This window comes from Bos mutus, chromosome 2, assembly GCF_027580195.1.
Source record: "Bos mutus isolate GX-2022 chromosome 2, NWIPB_WYAK_1.1, whole genome shotgun sequence".
Taxonomy (NCBI): domain Eukaryota; kingdom Metazoa; phylum Chordata; class Mammalia; order Artiodactyla; family Bovidae; genus Bos; species Bos mutus.
Window position 1 is genome coordinate 7,541,256 of NC_091618.1, and position 25,938 is coordinate 7,567,193.

Here is a 25,938-nt window from a genome sequence, read left to right on the forward strand (position 1 = left end):
GATTAGAACCACAGCTTAAACATTTTTAAGAATGTGAACTTTTTAGACAAAAGCTGTGGCTCTTTCCCCCAGAAAATAATGTCTGTGTGCTCCAAATCTGCAGACAGTTTCAAGTCACAGACCCACTACAGCCCACCTTTGTGCCTCTTGAACATTCCTGTTGTGGTTGTTTAGTCACTGAGTTGTGTCCAACTCTCGCGACCCCATGGACTATAGCCCACCAGGTGCTCTGTCCATTGGATTTCCCAGGCAAGAATACTGGACTGGGTTGCCACTTCCTTCTCCAAGGGATCTTCCCAACCTAGGGATCGAACCTGCATCTCCTGCATTGGCAGGCAGATTCTTTACCACTGAGCCACCAGGGAAGCCCCTGAATGTTCACAGTTCTCAGTTACAAATCCTTGGCCTGGATCATCAATAAGAGCCCTTTCACCTTAAAAAAAAAAAAAAAAAACCTTTCATACTCTAAAAGTGTAAGCTGAAAAGTCTTCTCGTCTTCTCTATCCACTCTAACCCCTGTAAAGTGTTTGGCAAACAGCCTATAAATCAGTGGCATTTGATGGCCCAGGAATGACAAACAATTCCAGATTTAGTTTTTACAATCATTGAAGGCAGTCCTCTGACCTGGGCTGGGCAGGCCTGGCTGGGACGGCCCCGCTGTCCACCGCCCGGTGTTGGACACGAAAGACGCACTGGAGATGAAGTGCTTGCGCGGCCCCGTGTAGTCCACGATCTCGTATTGCCCGGGGCCTGGCAGAGGTGGCTTCGGGGGCAGAGGCAAAGGCTGGGCAGAGAAGTTCAGGATGGGGTTTCTCCTTTAGAAAAGACAAATCGGGAAGATGTCACTAAGTCAATCTATGAGGGAAGTGGCAGGTTTTAGCTGTAGCGCTGAGCCGTCTGCGAGAGGCCTGGATGCTGCATAGGAGACCGGTTTCTGCTTCCAGCTCCACCGCCAGTGGTCTGGGGACCCTGGACTTCAGTCTCCTCGCCTGCACAAGGGCGATCGCAACAGGACCTATCCCATAGGCTTGTTGTCAGGGTTAAAGGAGATGACGCCCTTAACACATGGTGGTCAGGACAGGGCCCAGCACAGAGCAAGAGCTTGGTACACAGTGCTGCTGAGGATGGCCGATGTCATCGAGCTGATCGGAAAGGCAGACAGCATCAAAGCCATGGGCCAGCTCTGATCACGTGATCGTGCCTGGCTGGAGCTCAGAGTAAGGAACTGAGAAAGCTTCCCTTCGGTTACACAGCTGGCTGAGGGAGGGATTAACTTTTCCTTCTAAATCACACGCCCTAGGCCTTGCTTCAGCCCTTCACTTTAAGGCCAAACTGAAACGTGAAAAAAGTACAGCGTGGACGCACAGTGCACATTCAAGGAACATACTTTTTAAACGAGAGCGAGTTTTCTGGAAACCGCTTTTAAATTGCTCCAACTTCACGCTTCCTTCCCTCACCCATTCCTACAGTAAGAAACAAGAAGTGCCAAAGAGCACGTATATTTTAAGACTAACAGCTTTATTGGTCTTTCAATTCACCATCTAATTTTTAAAGGGACTTTTACCCTAGTGCTAAAAATTCTAAAAACACATTTGATCAGAACAAAAGCAGATTTACTGGAGATATAAACTGCTACGGACAAGCCCTGCTGGGGTTGGTTTCACTTATCCTTCTAAAATAAATGTAAACGTTTCTAAGTGGGATTAAAAATAACCGACATAATTTGCTGGGCACAGCAAAGACATGAAATAAACTAATATTTTAATAGGAAAAAACAAAAAAAGAACTAAGGCCTCACTTGGGCTTAATGGGAAGAACATCAGTAAACCACTTGTGACACCTACATGGCCAGGAAACGGGACAGGCGCCCGGAATTCCAAGGGTTTGCCTTCCCAAGATTAGAGGTTGCCCTAGCATTGATGTTTCACAAACATATTCGATATTTTTCTGGCAAGGCAGGAGGTAGGAGTGGAAAAATACTGGGTTGGAAATCAAGAGACCTCTGGATAACAATCACCAACAATTGAGATTTCAGTTGTTTTTAGTTCTGTCTCCCCCTCCTTCAGGAAAGGGAGTCTTGTAAAGCCTGTTATTGAGAGAATAAATTAAAGAGAGATGGAACCTGTACCCGAACCCTCACTCTAATTCACTCTGAGACTGAGTCTCCCCATCTGTAAAATGAGGGGTTGGACATGACAACCTCTAAGCTGTGACCTCCCTTTGGGCCTTGATTCAAAAAGTCCCACTGGGGCAGGGGATGTGGTTCGACCCCTCCCTGGGGAACTAAGATCCCACATGCCACAGGGCAACTCAGCCCAGGCGTTCCGAAGCCCATGTGCCACAACTAGACAGTCCACAGCTAAAGAGCCAATAAATAAAAAGAAAATAATAAAAAGAGAAAAGCACTCAGGTAATGAGCACAGGTGGGAAAAAAAACAAAATAAAAAACCCAAAGAGGTCCACTGGGTTGCCCAGGAATCCTGAGATTACAGTGAGGATCCCTCTACTCCCCCAGCCATGCCATAGAAGGGCTGCTCACTCCCACCTCGTATCTGGAACTTCTCCTTAGGTCTTTCACCAAAAGGTAGGAGAGGTTTCTCAGAGCCCTGAATGGCCCCAGGAGATGCACCCCAGCTTGACGTCAACCCATCCAAACAGAAGAGGGACTGGGATCCCCAGCGCTGGAATTCCGGTGCCCTTTGGCCAACATCTTCTGAAGAGAGGTGTTCTCAGACTCGGAGAACTATAGGCGACCTAGAGATGTCTCATCCAACCTCCTTCTTTTGCCAAAGAAGTTGGGGCCCAGAGAGAGGAAGTAAGTCACCTGATATGACAGAGCGGGTGGGGAGTCATGCGGCTCTGCAACCCAAGTCTTGATGCCCTGCCACGTGCAGAGGGCCTCTTGGCAGTGGGGTGTTTTTGACTTTCGGAGTCACATAGGCCTGAGTTGGAACGCCAGTCAGCCAAGTCCCTGGTCCTCTCTGTTCCCCGCTTATAAGGGGTCGGAAGACTGGAGAGAAGCTATGTCAGGACCCTAGCACAGCGCAGTAAAAGGAGTCATTGTTATTACTACCATCCCCTGCAGTACCACTGCCTGCCGCCGGATCCCACACGGACAACAGAGCCTCCGAAAGTGAGGTTAGGGGACCCCTCGCTAGAGTTACCTTGAGGCAGGGTGGACACTCCCATTGCCGGGGGGTGGAAGGGCTGCTGTGGGCAGCCTACTTGAGGCTCACATCTTGGGATGGAGGAACAGCTGGCTTGGATGCTTGTATTTAGAATAAAGGTGGCCATGGGGAAAGGAGGAAAAACACATTGCCTCCTGGAGCTTGGGGGAGAATGGATACGTGTATATATATGGCTGAGTCCCTTTGCTGTTCACCTGAAGCTATCACAACATTGTTTGTGAATTGGCTATCAGTTCAGTTCAGTTCAGTTCAGTCGCTCAGTCGTGTCCGACTCTTTGCAACCCCATGAATCGCAGCACGCCAGGCCTCCCTGTCCATCACCAATTCCCAGAGTTCACTCAGACTCACGCCCATCGAGTCAGTGATGCCATCCAGCCATCTCATCCTCTGTCGTCCCCTTCTCCTCCTGCCCCCAATCCCTCCCAGCACCCCAGTACAAAATTAAGTTAAAAAAAAATTAACTGAAAACAACCATAGCAAGAAGCTAAATTAGTCCATGAAGTTTGAAGATGAAGATAAAAGTCTTAACAAAGTTTGAACTTCCCCCAGATCACACCTCCCACAGGGCCAGGTGACATCCCAGCCTTGCTCACTAATGTCAACACCACCCAGGGCTCATTTTGAGGGAAAAGCTTAGCCCAACCACTTCTACCAGGTCTAACCTGAGGCTGGGCTATGCCACTAGCCATTTTTGGGAAGTATATACATCTTTATATATTAGGAGTTGCCTGTATAGCATATACATTTATGAAAAATAAAAATCACAGATGTGCCTAAAAAAAAAAATATATTGCCTCCTTTCTTTCCCTCCAGCTTGCATGGAAGAACTGATAATATATAGTGTGATCCACCACTCTCGCCTTATAAATAAAAGCTGGAGTCTAGTTGTTCTGAGCACCTTCAGGAGTTTGATGAGTGTGTGACTGGCATCATGATTCCTCGAAGTTAGAGCTGGAATGGGCCAACTGCCATATGAGGTCACCCCGTGGGTCTGGGTCAACCCGAGCCCAATTCTTTGAGTAGACTGAAGTGTCTACCCTCCTGACCAGCGATGGCCTGCAGGTGGCTGGGCAGGTGGGATCAGTCTCTCACCAGATTCTTGCTGAGAGTGAGTGAGAGCCGTCCTTCACCCACCCCTCCATCCACTTGTCCAGGAGAGGCTTGACCCCACCAACTCAACTTTTGGATCTCTGGAGAGTGTCAGCCCCATATATGGCTCTGTGCCAACACTGTGGGGAGTCCAGACTGTAGTGGGCTAAGCACAGACCCTGAATGCTCCACTCTTAGTGACAGTCACGACTGCTGATGACTCAAGGCAGGACAGGCTGCACTCAGACAGGCTTGAGTCTGAATCTCCGCCTCCCCATCCACTAGCTATGCATCCTTAGAAAAGTCTCTTAACCTCCCTAAGCTTGAATTTCTTTATCTGTAAAGCAGTAGATAATAATACCTGCCACCCAGGGCTGTTATAAAGATGAATGAGTGCTGTTCAGTTCAGTTCAGTCGCTCAGTCATGTCCGACTCTTTGAGGCCCCATGGACCACAGCATGCCAGGCCTCCCTGTCCAACACCAACTCTTGCAGCTTGCTCAAACTCATGTCCATCGAGTCGGTGATGCCATCCAACCATCTCATCCTCTGTCATCCCCTTCTCCTCCTGCCTTCAATCTTTCCCAGCATCAGGGTCTTTTCCAATGAGTCAGTTCTTCACATCAGGTGGCCAGAGTATTGGAACTTCTGTATCAGTCCTTCCAATGAATATTTAGGACATTTCCTTTAGGATGGACTGGTTGGATCTCCTTGCTGTCCATGGGACTCTCAAGAGTCTTCTCCAACACCACAGTTCAAAAGCATCAATTCTTCCCTGCTCAACTTTCCTTATAGTCCAACTCTCATATCCATACATGACTACTGCAAAAACCATATCATTTTTCTAAAACATGAAATGTTAGAATAGATTCCAACTGGGTGAATCCAGAAATCTCCCCTAGAAGAGTTAACATTTGCCCTGGAAAGTCATCAGGGCTTCTTTGGGTAGAAAGTGTGGACACACAGCCATGCTCAGCGTGTGCACACTCAGCCGTGTCTGGCTGGCTCTTTGTGACTCCATGGCCTGTAGCCCTCCAGGCTCCTCTGTCCATGGGATTTGCCAGACAAGAACACTGGGGTGGGTTGCCATTTCCTACTCCAGGGGATCTTCCCAATCAAGGGATCGAACCCGCGTCTCTTGTGTCTCCTCAGAAGGGGGCATTTCCTACAGAGGAAAGAGCAGGTGCAAAAGCCTGGAAGTGGGACAAGCCAGGACTGGGCACAGTGGGGCGGAGGCTGGGGCCCTGGACTGCCTTCAAGCCTCCATCCGCCCGTCAATTCTGGGTTGTTCGCTTGGGCTTCTGACCATCCCCCTTACAGACCCTGATGGGAGTGACAGGAAAACTCCTACCCATGGCCTCTCAAAGCCACCTAACTCCCAGTCGCCTCTCAGAAACACCCAGCACAGTACCATCCAACAATTCCACGCCTTGCCCTGCTGGTCCTTTTTCCGGGAGCACCTCCTTTCCCTGGGAGCTCTGACCTCCTCTTCGCTTCTCATCTCCTCCAGGGAAACTCTCCCAGCCACTTCCCTCTCCGTTTCCCACCTTCCTTCCCTGGCTCCCCAGAGGAGCATGGGTTTTGGAGTCAGACCTGGCTTCTCTGTTCCACCGCCTGAGTGAGTCTGCATCCTCTGGGAACTCTGTGTAACCATCCTGACCAGTGGGGGAGCTGGAGAACACCAGGCAACGTGAAAGCTCTGAGCACCGTGTGGCTGGCCCCTCAGTACATGGCAGCCATTCTTCTCTGCAAGAAACACACTGGCTTTTCTGTGCTTTTGACTTTCCTAGCTCTCTATCAGAGGGGACGGGGCCTTATGAGATCCCCTGGAGGAGGGCACACCAACCCACTCCAGCATCCTTGCCTGGAGAATCCCATGGACAGAGGAGCCTGGCGGGTTACAGTCCACAGGGTCACAAAGAGTTGGACACGACTGAAGCGACTTAGCACGCACGCCTGGTGTCTTATCCATCTCTGAGGCCCTGGTCCCTATTCCTGAGAACATTTGCCTGACTGCAGAGAAAAGCAGGGGGGTTGAAGCAAGCAGGGGAGCCCAGGCATCTGAACCCCACCTGACAGTTTTACCGTCATCCGGGCTGGTCCTTCTGTGTCACTGTGGGGCTGGGCAAATCGCTGGGGGCAGACTGGATCGAGCCCAGGGCAGCCACAGTGCACTGTGACCAGGGCTTTTATGAGCCTCATCACCAAGTGATAAAAGCCAATCTGGTTCTGCCCGGTGGAAAGAAAACATCTATCAAAGGCTCTGAGTTGGGCACAACTGGATTAAGTTGTGTTTGCAGCTTCCAGTGTGAGCTATTTGCAAATCACCCTGAGAATAATGAATGTCTCCCAGAACGACTCAGCAGGTCACTGGGGGAGGGCATCGGAGACCCTCGGGACACTCCCAGGCACAGATTCACTCTGCCTCGGGGATTCCCAGGGTCGGGAGGAATAAAGGGGCAATTTTTTCTCTTCATTAAAGGGCAGCCGATTGCCTCTAGGGTGGAATGTGGTATCTGTTTAACAGGGTAGCGGGTGACAGATTACAGCCGCTTGGGAAGAAGCATCCCATATCTAATTGAAAATCCCAGGGGAACTTTAGGTGGGTCCAGCGTAATTACCCAAATTGGAGCAGGGCCAATGGGGCTTGATTCTTCGGCTCTGGCTGTGACAGGACAGCGTGTCTGAGCAAAACCAGTGGCTTAAAAACTCCAGGAAACAGATCAAGGGTTAGAAAGATGTCAGTGGGTGTTTCACCTGCTTGCTGGCGTGAGTTGGAAGGCAGCACCTAGGAGGAACTATTTTGATCTCCAAAAAGCCCTCACCCTGACTCACCCTGAGCCCTTGAGTCATCACTGTGACAGATGCTGAAGACCTGAAGAAACGAAGCCCTAGCTGACGCCCCTCCTCCAAAGACCCCCTGGGAGCTGCGACATCCTCTTAGCTTTTGAGTCAGCAACGTGGCCATAGCAAAGAGATGCTTGGTGATGTGTTCTGCAGCTGAGGAGCCCAGAAATGACCACACCACCACCCCTCTAGCCCTGGCATAGCATCTGCCCTGCAGGGCCACTCGAGAAACATCAGGTGAGTGTAGAGGACTCGCTCACTCACACATTTCAATAAAAATACAAGCCACTCATAGAAAGCTTATAGTGTGCCAGAACTAGTGAATTGCGTGGATGGACAAAGGAGCCTTGTGGGCTCCAGTCTATAGGATCGCCAAGAGTCAGACACGACTGAAGTGACATAGCATGCCTGCACAAGCCCATTACAAAGTGTCAGTTCAGTTCAGTTGCTCAGTTGTGTCCAACTCTTTGCGACCCCATGGACTGTAGCACGCCAGGCCTCCCTGTCCATCACCAACTCCCGGAGTTTACTCAAACTCATGTCCATTGAGTCGGTGATGCCATCCAACCATCTTATCCTCTGTCGTCCCCTTCTCCTCCTGCCCTCAATCTTTCCCAGCATCAGGACCTTTTCAAATAATAAAGTGTTCTTGCCCCAATTCCCAGAGGGTGAATTTGAATTCCCAGGGAGTTAAGTGAACCCCAGCCCTGCCCCCAGCCTCCCAGGGGCTGGTGATCGGGAAGACAGGAGTCTCAGGGGCCTGAGTTCCTGCCTATGCTTATGCCCACGATGCCACAGCCTCTTCAGCCCATTCCCAGCTCAGGAGGCCAGCAGGGGTCGGTGACATGGGCTCAGCCACTCCCGCGAGAATGACCATCTCCCCTGTCCTTTCTGCGTCCTGAAGAAAGCAGAGCCCAAAATACCATTTTTGCAAACTGGAACCCCACCCGAGAACAGGGAACCATGCACGTGGCAGCAAGAGAAATAAGGACAGGCCCCCCACGTCCTGTTGCATGCACGTGACGCCCGGGCTTCTGAAACAGAGACATGGTGACGATGCTCAGATTCTCCACCGCTGCCCCACGCAGCCCCGGGGATCTGCGTATGAGGATGCTAGGTGGAGCAAAGTCTCAGAATGTTGATGGGGAGGAAGCAGTGCAGACCTTCTCTGGGGCCTGGCAACCCCGGGACAGGACAGGTGCTCCTTCCTCTGCCTTCTCCTCAGGGTCGCAGGAAAGGAAACAGAATTTGAACGTGAGAGACTGGAGTTTGTGTGCTCCTAAAATGTGAGAGACTGGCATTTGGATGCTCCTGAAATACTGCCATATCCAGCTGTATCTTTTCTTTGTATTACATCCCTTTCTCCATTATCCGCCATCAACAGATGGATGCTATTTTGAAATAACCAACAACATGCTTTAGTTTTATCTCTTTGCTTTAAAAAATGAAATGATTTCTTGATTTCACCCTTTCCGTGTCAACTCAAAAGGATATCCCGGACCTTCCTCTGTGGGTCCAGGCTGGCTCCATGTTCACTGTCCCCAAATGCTCTCCTGAGGGACAGACACAGTGAGCAAAGCTGGGGTCATGGAGTGTCAGAATGGAAAGATTTCCCCTCTTTTCACACATGGAAAAACAAAGGCCCAGGGAGGCACCGAGGGCAGCCCCCGACCCCAGAGCCTGCCGTAGAAACTGGGGTGCCATCCAGTCACCAGGGTGAACCCAAGTTTAAGAGACACTGGGTCTGACGTGTCCCTTTACTGCAGGACTTGTCAGAGCCTTGAACAACTTAGCAGACCTTCTCAGAGCCCTTAACAAGTTCGTGTGCACTGTGATGCCGCCAGGGGCAGGAGGATGGTGTGCAGCGACTTCTAGGTTTAGTGAGCAAGCATCATCCACTCAGGAGGCATCGCGGAGAGCCAGTGGGCTCCAGAGCCACCCCGGACATGCCAGCAACACTGCACTGACCCTGCTGGAAAGACGGACCTTGAGGATGTGTGTGGCCACGCAAACTCGGGGCCCACACCACCCCGCATTTGGGCGCACATTCCTCTGCCCTGCTCTGGAGTTGTTCCTGGAGAGCCTGGCTGAGGAATGGAGGGTGTTCTGTTCCCCTGAGCTCCCCCACAGCCTCCAGCTCAGCACCAGAAACAGCTAGGGCCTGCGGACCAACAGAGGCAAATGCCATAAAATGAGACTGTTTCAAACCACTCGTCCAAAGTCGAACGAAGGTCAAATGACACAGCTCTGAGGAAGACATTAATCGTCCAAAGTCGAACGAAGGTCAAATGACACAGCTCTGAGGAAGACAGTTAAGCGTGCAGCACTCTCCCCTCTCCTCTCGTCGGTTCCCTGAAGAAGCTTCCAGAGTTGGGATGGGGGCTTGAGCTGCCACGCCACAAAACAACCACCGCCTCTACCCTCACAAATCCTCTCTGGGATATAGCAGAATAGCTGCTGTAATAAGAAGAGTGAACTATTTTCAAGCCCTTTCTTATCTAATCCACACAGCTTCTTGTGCTTAGTCACTCAGTTGTGTCCAACTCTTTGCAACCCCATGGACTGCAGCCCGCCAAGCTCCTCTGTCCATGGGGATTCTCCAAGCGAGAATATTGGAGTGAGTTGCCATGCCCTCCTGCAGGGGATCTTCCGAACTCAGGGACCGAACCCACGTCTCCCGAATTGCAGGCAGATTCCTTACCGACTGAACTACCAGGGAAACCCAAGAATACTGGAGTGGGTAGCCTATCCCACTCTTTGCGACCCCATGGACTGCAGCCTGCCAGGCTCCTCTGTCCATGGGGATTCTCCAGGCGAAATATTGGAGAGGGTTGCCATGCCCATCCCACTGGGGATCTTCCCAACCCAAGGATCAAACTGGGGTCTCACGCATTGCAGGCAGATTCTTTACCAGCTGAGCTACCAGGGAAGCCCTGGTTCTTATCTGCACTTAATTACATGGAGACATGGAGGCTCAGGGAGGAGGAGTTTCTGCTAGAGACGGAGCTGTGATTCCCACTCAGGTCTGCTAACCCTGAAACCTGCCCTCTTGCCCACTCCATTGAGGGGCAGCATTGCACAAGCCAACCCGGAGGCAGGGAGCCCCTGACATTTGGAAAGAGCCTGTTCCTGGAGACTTTCCTTTCCCGGTCCCAAGTCTTGCAGCCTGTGAAGAGTGTCAACATACAGAACCCCATACCCTTAGGGCATCAGGGACTTAGCTGGTGGGCTCCATCTGAGGTCTGAGTCCCAGATCCAGGCCCTGGGTTGGACACAGCAGGCTCACATCTTGCTCCTCTCCCTGACCCCTGACCCCTTGTCCTGGGCTGATGGTCTGATCAGACCCAGTGTTGCCAGTGTTCCTGGGCTGCCCACCGTCTCTGACCCCCTGTGGCATGGGCCCCACCAGCTGCCTGACCTCTCTGGAGGTTCCCAGGTGGCTACCCTTAGTCCCAGCCCCGCTGGTCAGCCCTCCCTACAATCACTGCTGCCTGGAGAGAATTATGCAGGGGTTTGGACTCAGAAATGACAGGATGACTGACCTTGATGGTCTTAGTTCTAGAAGTTCTAGACCCGTTTTGAGGAATATTAAGCCCTGTGAATTTCTGAGTCTCTGAGGGGAAAGTAACATTAAATGTATGGGAGATTAAAAACAGTAACAGAAATCCCTGTCGGCACTTTCAAAATTTGTTTTGAGTCACCATTTTTACCTACTATGTCAATACTTGTTTTTCAATCTGAAAGCAACGTTCAGATAAATTATCCCCACTTTACAGTGGAGGGCATGGAGGCTCAGAGGGGTTAGGGCAGGGCTGATGGGCACACAGCACAGGAACTGCAGAGTCAAGGTTCAAATGTAGCAGGTCTAACCAACTCTAGAGTCTAGGCTTTTAACCTATCAGTACAAAACTATGAGAGCATCATTGCTCCCATATATCCTGCCACCCTAGTGGAGATTTTCTAAAAAATAGGATAATATCAGCACCAGGGGAGTACAGCACTGTGGGGAATGTTGGACGATCCAAACAGTCCTGAGCCTGAGCCCCAGAGGCACCTCCTTTTAGCTGTGTGGACTTAGGCAAGCCTCTCAGCCTCTCTGAAGCCTGACTTCCTTCTCTTTGAAGCTGAAACAATCACTCCTACAATAGAGTTGTCATGATCTTTGAAGATGTTAAGTTCCTGGCACACAATAGTTGCTCAATAAATCCGATGCACTCAGCAAGTAGTTCTTGAGCATCTGCTGTGTCAACAAGGGCTCCATGAGAGCTGCCCAGCCTGTGTCTGCCAAACTGTGACGCCCTCCCTTTCCCCCCATGTTAGGGTCCTTCCCCAGAAACACCTTTCAAAAGAAAGATGAGAATGATCAGGACTCACGGGATCAGAGTCTTTCTTTGAACTTTAGGATGACCATTTGGGTTGTAATAACCGGGTCCTGGGCCTGTTGACGTCAGCTTTAATCCACGGTCAGTTTTTGATTTAAAACAAGACATCAATATCTTTGGCGACTGCTTCACAAGGGATTCGTTGACATCATAATGCCCTGAGAGGAAAGAAATTTTAAGACAGAATAAAGAACACTTCTCAAATAAATAAAAAGCGGTGCCTTACGCCTAAGAATGCATTTAATGACTCTAAGGCAGTATCGCTCCAAGATGGCCAAGTAATAGGGTCCGCCTGGAATAACTGAAAATAACATTCACCATTTAGAGAACATGTGTCCATGCAGCACAGACTTAACTCATTTAATCCTCACGGCAGCCCTGCAAGGTGGGTGTTAGCACATTGATTCTGAGCATGAGGAAACAGACTCAGAGACATTCAGTACCTTGTGAAAGGACATTCATCTAACAAGAGGCTAAGCCTAGCGTCTTCCTGTATAAACTAAGGACAATAATTCTTCCAACAACCAGGAGGCTACAGTAATAAAAGAACCTTTTAGGTTCCTGGAATGTGGTAGTTGTTCAGTAACTATTATGCAGTTTGTTGTTGTTATTTAGTTGCTAAGTCACACCTGACTCTTTTGGGACCCCATGAAGTATAGCCCGCCAGGCTCTTCTGTCCACGGAATTTTCCAGGCAAGACTACTCAAGTGGGTTGGCACTTCCTTCTCCAGGGGTTCTTCCCAACCGAGGGATTTAACTTGTGTCTCCAGCACTGCAGGCAGATTCTTTACTATTGAGCCACCTAGGAAGCCCAATAATTCTTAATTATGTAATTCACAAATATTTGTTGAGCACCTTCTGTGTGGACCCAGAACCATCTGCCTTCAATGTCCACTCATTCCTATAATACCCTGTCTCAAGAAACTGTGTCAGAATAAAAGTACATTGTGCACAAGCTATAAGGAAGAAGAGAATGATCTGGGCCGAGGTAAAGAGGGAGCAGTCTCACCCCTAAGGAGCTGGTGGATGAGTTACTTAGTTGTGTCCGACTCTGCGGCCCCACGGATTACAGCCTACCAGGTCCTCTGTCTGGCGGATTCTCCAGGCCAATACTGGAGTGGGTTGCCATGCCCTTCTCCAGGGGATCTTCCCCTCCCAGGGATCGAACCTGTGTCTCCTGCGTCCCCTGCAGTGGCAGATTGTTTACCACTGACCCACCAGGAAGCCCAAAGAGCTGGCAGCCCTGTAAGTGGGTGCAGGCATTTCGGGCTGCAAAGCAGCACTACTAGGCAAAGGCCTTCAAGATGCTGCACACTTTAAATATACATGTATTTTGATACATAAAAATATATGAAAGAAATTAAATATATGAAAGAAAGTGAAGTCGCTCAGTCCTGTCTGACTCTTTGCGACCCCATGGACTGTAGCCAACCAGGCTCCTCCGTCCATGGGATTTTCCAGGCAAGAGTACTGGAGTGGGTTGCCATTTCCTTCTCCAGGAGATCTCCTGACCCAGGGACTGAACCTGGGTCTCCTGCATTGTAGGCAGACGCTTTACTGTCTGAGCCACCAGGGGAGTCATAATATATATATATATATATATTTTTGTGTCAGGTCTCAGTGGCATCACATGGGATCTCAAGCTGTGCCACACGGACTTTCCAGTTGTGGTTCAGTAGCTGCGGGCTCAGGCGTACTTGCCTCGCGGCACATGGGATCTTAGTTCCCCCATCAGGGATCGAACTTGTGTCCCCTGCATTACAAGCCAGATTCTTAACCTCTGGACCACCAGGGAAGCCCTCCAAGATGCTGCACACTTTGACCCTGGTTTCCCATTACTTGGAAATTGAGAAAATTATTCAACATGATGGAAAAGCTCTAAGCCTAAAGGTAGACAGCACAGCAGTAGCTACAGTGTGAGAAATGGTGACGAGCCTAAAGGTCCAAGTACGAGGCCACAGTTATGGGAAAAGCCCACTCTGGTGGAAATATCAGCCCTGCGAGGGGTAATGCAATGACTGTGAGACCCATGGCAGTGTTCTTGAAAATCAAAGTGAGAGAAAACAAGTAAAATAAAGCCTAACAGTCTATACTGTACTATATCAATGTACAACTGGATACACATAAATTAAAAATAGGTGGGAACCCAGAAAAGTGGGGGAAACTACATTAATGGTGGCATTGTGCATGCAAAAAATATTTGAAACCCTTCTAAACATCCTAAGGCTAATTTTGTTTTAAATGAAATCAACTTTTCCACTGCAAGATCACTGAAAACAGCAATATGGGATCTATTAGCAAGATTTTACTTAAATGGGAATAGTGGTAGCAAAAGTGAAGGGAAGAAGAGTCTTCGTGGAAGCAGGTGGATAGATTATCTCTGTGCTGAAGGGCAATTTGGTCACAAATATCAAAAACCTTAAATATTTTACATACCTTTCGACTTAGCGGTTTCACGTTAGGCAATTTATCTAAGGAAATAATCTCAATTGTACACAGGTGTGAGCTACAAGGATGTTTGCTCCCACTCTATTTATATGAGTAATCAGTTTAAAACAACCTAAATCTCCAACAAGGGAGCATTTTTTCCCTTAAGTTATGGTACCACTGGATACTGGAATACTACGCGACCATTTGGGCTTCCCGGCTGGCACTAGTGGGAAAGAACTCGCCTGCCAACGCAGTAGACCAAGAGACATGAGTTCCATCCCTGGGTCGAGAAGATCCCTTGAAGGAGGGCATGGAAATGCACTCCAGTGTTCCAGCCTAGATAATCCCATGGACGGAGGATCCTGGTGGGCTATGGTCCATAGGGTCACAAAGAGTCAGACACAACTCAAGTGACTTAGCACACTAACAAAAGATGTTCTAGGAGAATTTTTATTTTTTTAAATCAGAGGATAATTGCTTTACAAGATTTGTGTTGGTTTCTGCCATACATCAACATGAATCAGCCACAGGAGGGTTTTTAATAACATGAAAAGATAGTCCCAATATACCCTTAAATAAAAAAAACAAAACAGCTGTCCAGTTAGCAGCATTTATAATACTGGTATCTGAGATGGTTAGATAGCATCACAGACACAGTGGACATAAATTTGAGCAAACTCTGGGAGATAGTAGAGGACAGAGGAGCCTGGCAGGCTCCAGTCCATGGGGTCTCAGACAGTCAGACACAATGTAGCGACTGAACACTAAAACAATGTATCTCTCAAATTAGCTTCCTGTTTCATTTAGGCACATATTTATTTTTAAATTTTTATTCCCCTTACCAAAAAAAAAAAGTTTAAAGCAATGCTTGATTATAAAATGTTAAAAAAGCAGAAGCAAGCAGGAAAGCCATTTATGCTCTCACAGCCCAGAAAAAATCAGGTGAATACTCTGCTGTAGTTACTCCTGGTCCTTCTGTGCTCTAGATGCTGTCTCGTGGAGCTGGGCCCACGGTTCGGATTAAATTGTGTCGCCCACCCTTATTTTTTGGAAAGCTATTCTTTATTATTTTTTTTAATTCTTTATTTTTTGTTACATGAACAATATTTTATTGCTGCTTTAATTTGTATTCCTTTGGCTTTTATTTATTTTTTATAGTTTATTTATTAATTATTTTTGGTTGCACTAGCTCTTCATTGCTGCTCTCAGGCTTTCTCTGGTTGCAGCGAGCAAACCTACTCTTTGCTGCAATGCGTGGGCATCTCATTTCGGCGGCTTCCTTGTTGCAGAGCACAGGCTCTAGATTTGTGGGCTTCAGTAGTTTCACCAGGTGGGCTTTAGTTGCTCCATCACATGCGGAATCTCCCCAGGCCAGGGATTGAACCTGCGTCTCTAGTTCCCTGCATTGGCAGGCAGATTCTTATCCACTGCGCCACCAGGGAAGTTCACCCCTGTTTTTCAAGTGACACTTTAAGATAGAAGTATTTCCCCATGTTCTTATAACTTTTTTTAAAAAAGAGGAATAGAGAGGAGATCTGGAAAAGGTCAGTTTTCATTTCGGTCCCAAAGAAGGGCGTTATCAGAGAATGTTCAAACTACTATACAGCTGTGTTCTTTCACATGCTAGTAAGGTCATGCTCAAAATCCTTCAAGCTAGGCTTCAGCAGTTGGTGAACCGAGAACTTCCAGATGTAGGTTTAGAAAAGACAGAGAAACCAGAGATCAAATTGCAACATTTGTTGGGTCATAAAGAAAGCAAGGGAATTCCAGAAAAACATCTACTTTTTCATTGACTACACTAAAGTCTTTGACTGTGTGGATCACAACAAACTGTGGAAAATTCTTAGAGAGATGGGAATACCAGACCACTTTACCTGTCTCCTGAGAAACCTATATGTGAGTCAAGAAACAACAGTTAGAAGCAACCGGACATGGAACAACTGACTGGTTCCAAACTGAGAAAGGAGCATGACAAGGCTGTATATTGTCCCCCTGTTTATTTAACTTCTGTGGAGAGCACCTCATGTGAAATGCTGGGCTGGATGAATCAGAAGCTGGAATCAAGATTGCTGGGAGAAATATCAATAACCTCAGATATGCAGATGACACCACTTTATGGCAGAAAGTGAAGAGGAAGTAAAGAGCCTCTCGGTGAGGGTGAAAGAGGAGAGTGAAAATGCTGGCTTGAAACTCAGCATTCGTAAAAGTAAGATCATGGCATCTGGTCCCATCACTTCATGGCAAACAGAAGGAGAAAAAGTGGAAGCAGTGACAGATTTTATTTCCTTGGGCTCCAAAATCACTGTGGATGGTGACTGCAGCCATTAACTTAAAAGACACTTGCTCATTGGAAGGAAAGCTATGACAAACCTTGACAGCATATTAAAAAGCAGAGACATCGCTTTGCCAACAAAGAGTCATCTAGTTAAACCTATTGTTTTCCCAGTAGTCATGTATGGATGTGAGAGTTGAACCATAAAGAAGACAGAGTGATGAATAACTGATGCTTTCCAATTCTGGTTTTGGAGAAGACTCTTGAGAGTCCCTTGGACAGCAGGGAGATAAAACCAGTCAATTCTAAAGGAAATCAACTCTGAATATTCATTGGAAGGACTGATGCTGCAGCTGAAGCTCCAGTACTTTGGTCATCTGATGCAAAGAGCTGACTCATTGGAAAAGACCCTGAAGCTGGGAAAGATTGAAGGCAAAGGGAGAAGGCGGCTGCAGAACATGAGATAGTTAGATAGCATCACTGACTCAATGGACATGAATTTGAGCAAACTCCGGAAGATAGTGTAGGACAGGGGAGGCTGTTGTGCTGTAGTCCATGGGGTTGCAGAGAGTCAGACATGACTTAGCGACTAAACAACAATGTCCACAAGAGAGGAGGACGGTGGGAAAGTGCCTGGCCTTGTGCTTGGAGCCTCCAGACTTTAGAAAATCCCGTCAGTCAATGTGTAAAGGTGGGCATTCTACTCAGAACTGAAGGCAGACCAGACAGGGCCCTCAGCCACTGGGGGGCCAGGCGCTCAGAGCAGCTGCAACACAGCAGGAATTTCAGTCACAGTTCCACATCTGGTTTCTTTCCACACCCGGAGAAGCTGAAACCATAGCGTTTTCCCAAGAGGTCTAACTAAGCAGATTGCTTCTCTCAGAGGAGCCGATTCCCCAGGCTCTGGCCCCTGGCAAGCTGGGGGACACCGGGGGAGTCTTTAAGGAACCAGGCCTCAGAGCTGGATAAGGGGCCTGGATTCAAACCCCGGTGTGGAACCCTGTGCTAGTCACCTGCTCTCTGTATGTCATTTTTGCATGTTAAGTAGGGATGCTATAATAATAATGCGTGCTAAGTCACTTCAGTCATGTCCGACTCTTTGTGACCCTATAGAAAAGATGTGTAGCCTGCCAGGCTCCTCTGTCCATGGGATTCTCCGGGCAAGAATACTGAAGTGGGTTGCCATTCCCTTCTCCAGGGGATCTTCCCAACCCAGGGATCGAACCCGCATCTCTTACGTATCCCGCATTGGCAGGCAGGTTCTTTTACCACTAGCGCCACCTGGAAAGACCAATATGGTAATAATAATAACCCACATTCTTTGAGCACACAGGTGCAATGATCCCTGGGGCTTTGGAAGCTTGTGGCACACAGTAGGAGCTTAACAGATGCTAGTGCCCACCTGTCCCCTACATGCGGTGTTTCAAGGGGCCCCTGAGGACCCTCCCAGAGGGAGGGGCTGCCCACATTCCTAGGCTCACTGGTGGGACCTCTGGCCCAAACCCAGAGGTTTGTTCTCCTGTCTGAACAAACAAGGTGGGGTTGTGCCCGTGGTGATGCAAGGCAGGGAGCTTTAGCTGGGGCTCAACCTCCTAATTAGGGCTGGTTTTGTTATTCAGCCTCAGACTGATCTTTTCAACTTTAATCTGGATTTGCTGAAATCTGACATGTGCTGCAATTTTATCCACACCCTGCTCCAAGAAGCGTCACTGCAGAGGCACTCCTTCCCGGCTCCTCCTCTGGGCTCTGGGGCTCGGAGCTCCCTCGGGGGTCTCTGGGACCCATTTGGGAAGGTCTAGTCTAACCAGTGTTCCTGGAGTGAGGACTGTTATGTCACCAGCTCTCCCTGGAAACTTTTCACTGAGGCTAGTGTGGGGCACAGGACAGGGGCAATGCCTGTCCCCACCCAGCAGGGAAAACATTTGCCGGCAAGCCCTGTGCGTTCCTGAATCCCAGAGTCAGAAATCGCCTTGGGAGGACGGGGGTAAGAGGCTCCTCTGGGCTGAGACCTGCCATTTCTTAGCTGTGTGGCACTGAGCCAGTTGCTTCGCCTCTCTGGGCCTCCTTTGCCTCATCTGAAACACAGGACTAAGAGTTCGGCTCTTGGAGGACAAATGTGTGAGGACCACGTGCAAAAAGCACAGCGTAGGCACTCTGTGAACAGAGCAATTTCCCAGTGATTTGATGTTAAATGATGAAGCTGCTGGCTGCCTTGGAAGGAAAGGAATATTGCAGCCCAGTGCTCAGGGGTCACCCTGCCTTCCCCCAGGGTCTGCAGTGGCAGCTGGGGTGTGAGCACGGGCACTCTTCAGGCTCAAGAAGACACCTCCCCAGCGGCTGCCCGAAGCAGGTGTGCTGGGTCTGAAAGGGAGGCAGACCCCAGGGGCTGGCCGTTCTTCCGCTGAGTAGGGAGCCGATCCCCTCCTCTTCCTATAACACCTACCTGCACCCCCACACCCCCCAAAGTGTTAGTCCCTCCGTCGTGTCCGACTCTCTGTGACCCCACGGATGGTAGCCCACCAGGCTCCTCTGTCCAGGAAATTTCTCCAGGTCAGAATACTGGAGCAAGTAGCCATTCCCTTCTCCAGGGGGTCTTCCCAACCCAGGGATCGAACCCAAGTCTCCTCCACTGCAGGCAGTTTCTTTACCATCTGAGCCACCAGGGAAAGAGACTCCCTGTGAAGGAACGGGTGCCCTGATGATCAGACCTGAAACAGGAAGCCTCAGGTCAAGGCCAGTGCAAAGCAGCTGCTTACCTGGGGCAGGTCCTGTTTTAGAAACAGTGAAAAGTCCTCTCTGGGTTTTGGACACGAACCCAGCTCGGGCACAGACGTTGTTCGCCTGCTTGCAGCAGGAGTCGGAGGCCTGGGGGAGAAAACAAGCACAGTGTACTCAATGCCTTCCCTTTGTGCCTCTCATCATGTCAGGACGACCGGCACTTTGGGGTTAAAAAAAAATTTTTTTTTTTAAACCCATTCTCAGAAAATGAGCGGATGTGAGTGGAAAGGGTCATACTGGCTGTGCCCTCACCTTCGCCCCAGCTGCAGGGGGCGACGACTTTCATCAGCAGGGTCTAGGGACCCAACACAACACCGAGGCCGGCGCCCTGGGCCAGCCTGCAGACCCGGCTTCTCTGATCACCTCCCTCACTCGGGGAGGGGCATCCTGCTCTAGCTGTTTAATTTCTCTGGATTTGAGTTTTTTTCTCATCTGTAAGATGGATCAGATCATTCTTGCTCGACTTGAGGCAGAGAGCTGTTGGGGTGGGGTTGGGGGGACGCCTAGTCAATATAAATCACCTGCTGGAAAGTGGGCTTTTTAAAAATGTGTAATGTTACATATAACGAGAATATGAAGAAAATCACTAAAATTTTTACTGAAAGACATAAAAGAAAACATAATAAATTAAAAGATAGATTGAGTTTCTAGATTACCCAAAGCTATAAAGATTTCCACCCAATTTATCTGTAAACTCAATGCAATTGAATTTAAAACCCACTAGGACATTTGTAAGTTGACAAAAGAATCATAAACCTACGTGTAAACATGTAGGAAAACTTAGAATACGTTTAGCGATATGGAATTGGTTAAGATAGCCACAGTAAATTCACCCAAAGCAACACTTTGCACTTTGAAACGTTTGCATAGCGAAAAAGTTATTGACGTGGGAAGATGGTCACAAAATAGTATATTGGAAAAAACTGCAATATGTTTAGTTTGAGACCAGTGGGTAAACTAAATACACAAATAGAAAAATAAAGTTTAAAAAATAAATAAATAAAAATAAAAAGTGTGTAAAGCTACCTAGGCAAATTATTTTCATTACTTTTTGTCTATGATTCTCATTCTTTTTCAACACTGAGTCCTACATATCCCCACCCTTATTCCTCACTGTTCAAACAGTCCTTCTATACGTGCAGGATATAGGACTTACAAAGAAATAGTGTAACTTAAGATTGTGATAAGATTTACAAAGCACTGTGTCGTCTTGACTTTTCTGGACTGACCAGAAGATAAAGATTTTGGTCGACTCAGGCAGTATACAGTTGAAAGTGTTCAGTGTGTTCAGAACTCTAAAAATAATTTTGGAAAAAAAAAAAAGAACCCTGAGATCATTCTTATGATGAGTCATAAATATGTTAAATGCCAGTTGGCAGTCAGTCTCCTGTATTCGTTAGATAAAAGATGCAATAAAAGTTGTACCTGCCATGGCTGGGACTATTTACTGAATGAGTGAAACTGTTTGCTGGGGCCAAGATGGCTTGATTTTCTGTGATACTCCTTTGTCAAAAAAAAAAAAAAAAAAAAAAGTTTCTGAAGAAATGCAGATGGCATTTTGATTTTGTGTTGACAAAGGTAGAGGAATTCAGTTTTTCCCAGGGTACCAAATGGCCAGACTGCCTGCAGAGAGGGCAAACAGAAAGATCAGACAGGCCAGGCTGATTACTGGACACAGGGAGAGGAGCCCGGATGCCGGAGAGGAAGTAACAACAGGTACCGGGGAAAGGCTTCGAGTAGAGAAGCAAAGCCAGAGAGAGGCCTTGACAGCCTCAAAGCACAGCGTGGCTAACAGGATTACTGCATTTCTGCCGCTCGCCCCTTGACTCAACCATTGTTCTCCAGGTCTGAAAAAAGCCTCCTGTAGACAAAACACTGCTTCAGCTTTATTCTTCGCCCAGACAGAAAAGCGACAGAAAAGGGGGACATTTTTGTATACCGACACTGACTGTATGTCATGTGTATTTCACCATTAGACTAAGAGTCAGCTCCACTGGCAGGTTAAAAAAGAACGAAACAGATTTATTGCATTGCCATAAGAGAAAAAAACTCAGATATTATTAAGCAGAAATGCATGCATACGAGGGACAGTATAATCCCAAAACTGAGGGAGGGAAGAGGAAGAGAGTATGAACAATACTGCCCCTGGTTTGGTTTTGTTTTGTAATGTATTTACTTCTTTAAATTGGAGGATAATTACTTTACAATATTGTGATGGTTTTTGCCATATATCAGTATGAATCAGCCACAGGCATACATGTGTTGCCCTGGTATTTGATGGCTATTTGAGGAGCAGAATGATAAGGGACTTCTACTCTCCGGTTTGTGGGTTTCTGTGATGCTTGGACGTATCTTATGATGAGTGTGTCTTACTTTCAGAGCCACATTAAAGCAATAATGAACAAAAAACCTGCAAACTAAAATCCATCTGTTGGCAGGAGGACAGAGTTCTGACTTGGGGAATGGTCATTCCTTGATTAACAAAGGAAGTCATGCCTTTAAGCCATAAGCATTTATTGCATGCTTCCTGCATACCAGGACTGGAGGGGAGCCTTCAGGGACAGTGGACTGGGGACATGAAGCATGAAGCAGTAACTAGAGCACCTTCAGCTCCCCCAGTAGGTCGCAGAGAGGGGGCGCTCACCTTCGCTGACCACTCAGTCTAAAATATATGCCTTCCTCCACACCGCGTACAAATTCTCTTTCTCAGGCGCCAACTCTTTGCCTTCCTCAAAGCTGGCCACAGTTTCAATCATTTTCCTTCCAGGTCTACTAGCTCTCGCCTCGAGCTCCCCAGTGGAGTCTACATTATATCATGGGCACAGAGAGGTCACACGACTTATGACAGGAAGCTCAGCGGGGCTGGAGCATGGAGACTCTGATGACTCCCCAGTTTTAAACCTCAGCGCCTAGCTGTTCTCACTGGTGTGCAAGTGGTCTCTTCAAGCTGGGTGACTGTGGGCAAGTCCCTCCCCTCTCTGAACCTCAACTTCCTCTTCTGCAAACTGAAAATAAGAGAATCCACTTCCAGGTCCTTGTGAGTATGAAATCAACGAATACACAACTCTGAGAACAGAACACGGGCCACGAAAAGTGCTTCGTCATCTCATCATCATTATTTTCAGGCTCTGATTACCCTGGGAGAAGAGTATCTGGAGCTATACTATCCCAAACAGAAGCTACCGGCCGTATATAGCTACTGTCCAGCCATGCTGGGCACACGGCTGATCCACATGCAGACGGGCTGCAAGTATAAAATACACGTGGAATTTTAAAGATTTAATATGAGGGAAAGAATGTAAAACATTTAATTAGTACTTTTTATATTGATTAGATATTGAAATATCTTGAACATACTGGGTTAAATAGAATATATTATTAAAACTAATTTCACCTGTTCCTTTTTACTTTTAAATGTAGCTACTAGGAAAACAGCAGAGATATCACTCTGCCAACAAAGGTCCATATAGCCAAAGTTATGGTTTTCCCAGTAGTCATGTACGGATGTGAGAACTGGACCATAAACAAGGCTGAGTGCTAAAGAATTGACGCTTTCCGATTGTGGTGCTGGAGAAGATTCTCGGGCGTCCCTTGGACTGCAAGGAGATCAGACCAACCAATCTTAAAAGAAATCAACCCTGAATATTCATTGGAAGGACTGACGCTGAAGCTGAAGCTCCAAACTTTGGTCACTTGATGCGAAGAGCCGACTCATTGGAAAAAAACCCAGATGCTGGGAAAGATTGAAGGCAAAGAGAGAATGAGGGCGGCAGAGGACAAGATGTTTAGATAGCATCACTGACTCAACGGACATGAATTTAAGCAAACTCTGGGAAATAATGGAGGACAGAGGAGCCCGGCGTGCTGCAGCCCACAGGGTTGCAACTCAGTGACCGAGCAACCCAAACAGCTAGGAAAACAAATTACTTCTGGGGCTCCTGTTGTATTTCTTTTGGATAGTGCTGGCCTAACAGGCACTTATATTGCTTTGAGCACATTATAATTGATTGGATCCACTGAAGAAGGTGGGCAGGATCTTTGTAGTTGGAAAAATAACTATTATTTATAAGTATCATAAAAGAAAAAGGAAATTTAAACTGAAGCATTCTAAGACCAAAATATTTGGAAATTCTAGCGTAATAATATTACTGCCTTATGTGCACTTCATGTCTTAGGTATTTCAGAGTGCTTTCATATTGAGCTCTCATCTGCTTCTTATAATAACCCTATTGGGCAAATATAATTAATTCCATTTTACAACTGAAACCTGAGAGGTATCTTGACTTCCCCAAAGACAGTTCTACTGATTTCCATGTATTGCGGAATCCTCATGCACCAGGGGCTGTGCTAAGTAAGCACTAGGCCTAGACTACCTTGTTTAATGTTTGCATTAGCATCAGGGAGTGGACATAAAACCCCACTTTGCGTGTGTTTGAACTAAGTTACTTCAATTGTATCTGACTCTTTTCAACCCTATGGGCTGTAGCCCACCAGGCTCCACTGTCCAAGGGATTCTCCAGGTAAGAATACTGGAGAGGGTTGCCATGCCCTCCTCCAGGGGATCTTCCAGATCCAGGGATCGAACCCATGTCTCTTACATCTCCTGCATTGGCAAGTGGGGTCTTTACCATTAATGCCACATGGGAGGGCATAGCCCCATTACCCCACTTCACAGATCAATAAACTGAGTCCTGAAAGGCTAATGGACTTTCCCAAAGCCACACACACATAGAAAATGGCAGAGTCAAGATTTGACCCCAAGCCCATCTCTCATCCATTAACCACACTGTTCTGCCTAAGCGACCACAAAGTGATGGGAACTGGAAAAGCACTGAAAGTGAAAATCGCTCATTCATGCCCGACTCTTTGTGACCCCATGGACTACACAGTCCATGGAATTCTCCAGGCCAGAATACTGGAGTGGGTAGCCTATCCCTTCTCCAGAGGATCTTCCCAACCCAGGGATCTAACCCGGGTCTCCTGCATTGCAGGCGGATTCTTTACCAGCTGAGCCAAAGGGCAGCCCAAGAATACTGGAGTGGGTAGCCTATCCCTTCTCCAGCAGATCTTCCCAACCTAGGGATGGAACTGGGGTCTCCTGCATTGCAGGTGGATTCTTTACCAACTGAGCTATCAGGGAAGCCCTGGAGAAGCACTACTGTTAAAGAAACCAGTTTTCTGATATGGAAAGATAGAAGTTTATTTTCCCTGTAACAATCTAAAAAGTAAGTGAATAATACAATCACTGTTATAGATGAGAAAACCATCCCAGAAAGTTATGTGATAGGTTGTTGTTTAGTTGCTAAGTTGTGTCTGACCCCATGGACTGCAGCATGCCAGGCTTCCCTGTCCTTCACTATCTCTTGGAGTTTGCTCAGATTCATGTCCACTGAGTCAGTGATGCTATCTGCTAAGTCGCTTCAGTCGTGTCCGACTCTGTGCGACCCCATAGACGGCAGCCCACCAGGCTCCCCCGTCCCTGGGATTCTCCAGGCAAGAACACTGGAGTGGGTTGCCATTTCCTTCTCCAGTGATGCTATCTAACCATCTCATATTCTGTAGTCCCCTTCTCCTTTTGTCTTCAATCTTTCCCAGCATCAGTCTTTTCTAATGAGTCGGCTCTTTGTATCAGGTGGCCAAAGTATTAGAGCTTCAGCTTCAGCAACAGTCCTTCCAATGAATATTTAGGGTTGATTTCCTTTAGAATTGACTGGTTCGACCTCCTTGCTATCCAAGGGACTCTCAAGAGTCTTTTCCAACACCACAATTGGAAAGCATCAATTCTTTGGCACTCAGCCTTCCTTATGGTCCAACTCTCACATCCGTACACAACTACTGGAAAAATCACAGCTTTGACTCTATGGACCTTTGTCGACAAAGTGAAGTCTCTGCTTTTTAATACACTGTCTAGGTTTATCATATTAGCTTACCTTCCAAGGAGCAAGCATCTTTTAATTTCATGTCTGTGATAGAAGCGACTACAGTAAGAGTTTTCCGGGCCAGAGGTTTTTCCACAGCTCCATACTGACCTCCGTGTTGCCCACAGCTTTCTCTGGGTTCAGAAAATTCCCTATGAGAGCCTTGCACAGCCTCATGTAGCCACTGCATAGTCAACAAATGCTAACTAATTTACCAATTGGGTTAAAGGCTATTTTGCAAAGCTCCCCACATCCCTTCTTTTATTTTTAGTAAACCATTCACTCAATATATATCTAAGAAGCATAAGAAGTGTTCTTACATTGTACTGGTTTGGTGCAGGGGTTTCAAATTTGAGCACTTTCTCATAGCTTGGCAACTGGAACATGCTGGAACAGGAATTGCTGAAGTCTTTCTTTGAAACAAGACGAGATGGGATAGTGTATGCATTAGCTGCCGGGAATTTAGAAACGATGGTGTCCAGTCGGGCACACTGCAAGGAGAAAGTCAAAGGAATCCACATTATCATGTATCTTATGACTTCCAAGGCCAGGTATCAGGAAGATGGTGCTCAGCACCAGGTCTAAAAATATTTCATATAAGGTGAAACCCTGGCAGGTAATGCAGATAAAATGACCTCGGGCTTTGAGGATTTGTCTTGGGAAATGCAAGTTCAGACATGTGTTAACTTCTGTAAACTAACTCGAATTATTCATCTTATGTTTGGGACTTGGCAAAAGTAATTTTGCCATAAAAGCATTTCCACCCAATCCCGTTTCAGGCCACTTACACTTGACTCATCAGCTGGTGGGTGATTTATATGATGGGAAGCTTTCTGCTTTCTTCTTCCAACCTTGGTTTTTCCTTTGAGTGAAACTCTCACTTCTTGTTTCTAAGGTTAAATAATCTGAATTTCCTAAATAAGAAGCTTGCTTCTCGCACCTTAAAGGTCCCAGGGCTTGCCTCCTCCCTATGCCTCCCATCCCCCACCAATCCACTGATTTCATAAAACCTTACAATTTTTTTTTTCCTGCTCT

The 25,938-nt window shown here is 47.5% G+C and overlaps 1 protein-coding gene across 4 annotated transcripts in view; it reads right to left on the reverse strand.

The window, feature by feature from the left end:
* The window catches only part of STPG1 (sperm tail PG-rich repeat containing 1), a 64,920-nt gene that overhangs the window by 4,857 nt on the left and 34,125 nt on the right, over nucleotides 1-25,938 (reverse strand). For all 4 annotated transcript variants that reach the window (XM_070383081.1, XM_070383080.1, XM_070383082.1 and 1 more), the window contains 4 exons: nucleotides 25,224-25,394; nucleotides 18,964-19,072; nucleotides 11,498-11,663; nucleotides 625-815 (listed from right to left, as the gene is read on the reverse strand). In XM_070383081.1, the coding sequence (XP_070239182.1) occupies nucleotides 625-815; nucleotides 11,498-11,663; nucleotides 18,964-19,072; nucleotides 25,224-25,394 (637 nt within the window). The remainder of the gene's footprint in view (nucleotides 1-624; nucleotides 816-11,497; nucleotides 11,664-18,963; nucleotides 19,073-25,223; nucleotides 25,395-25,938) is intronic.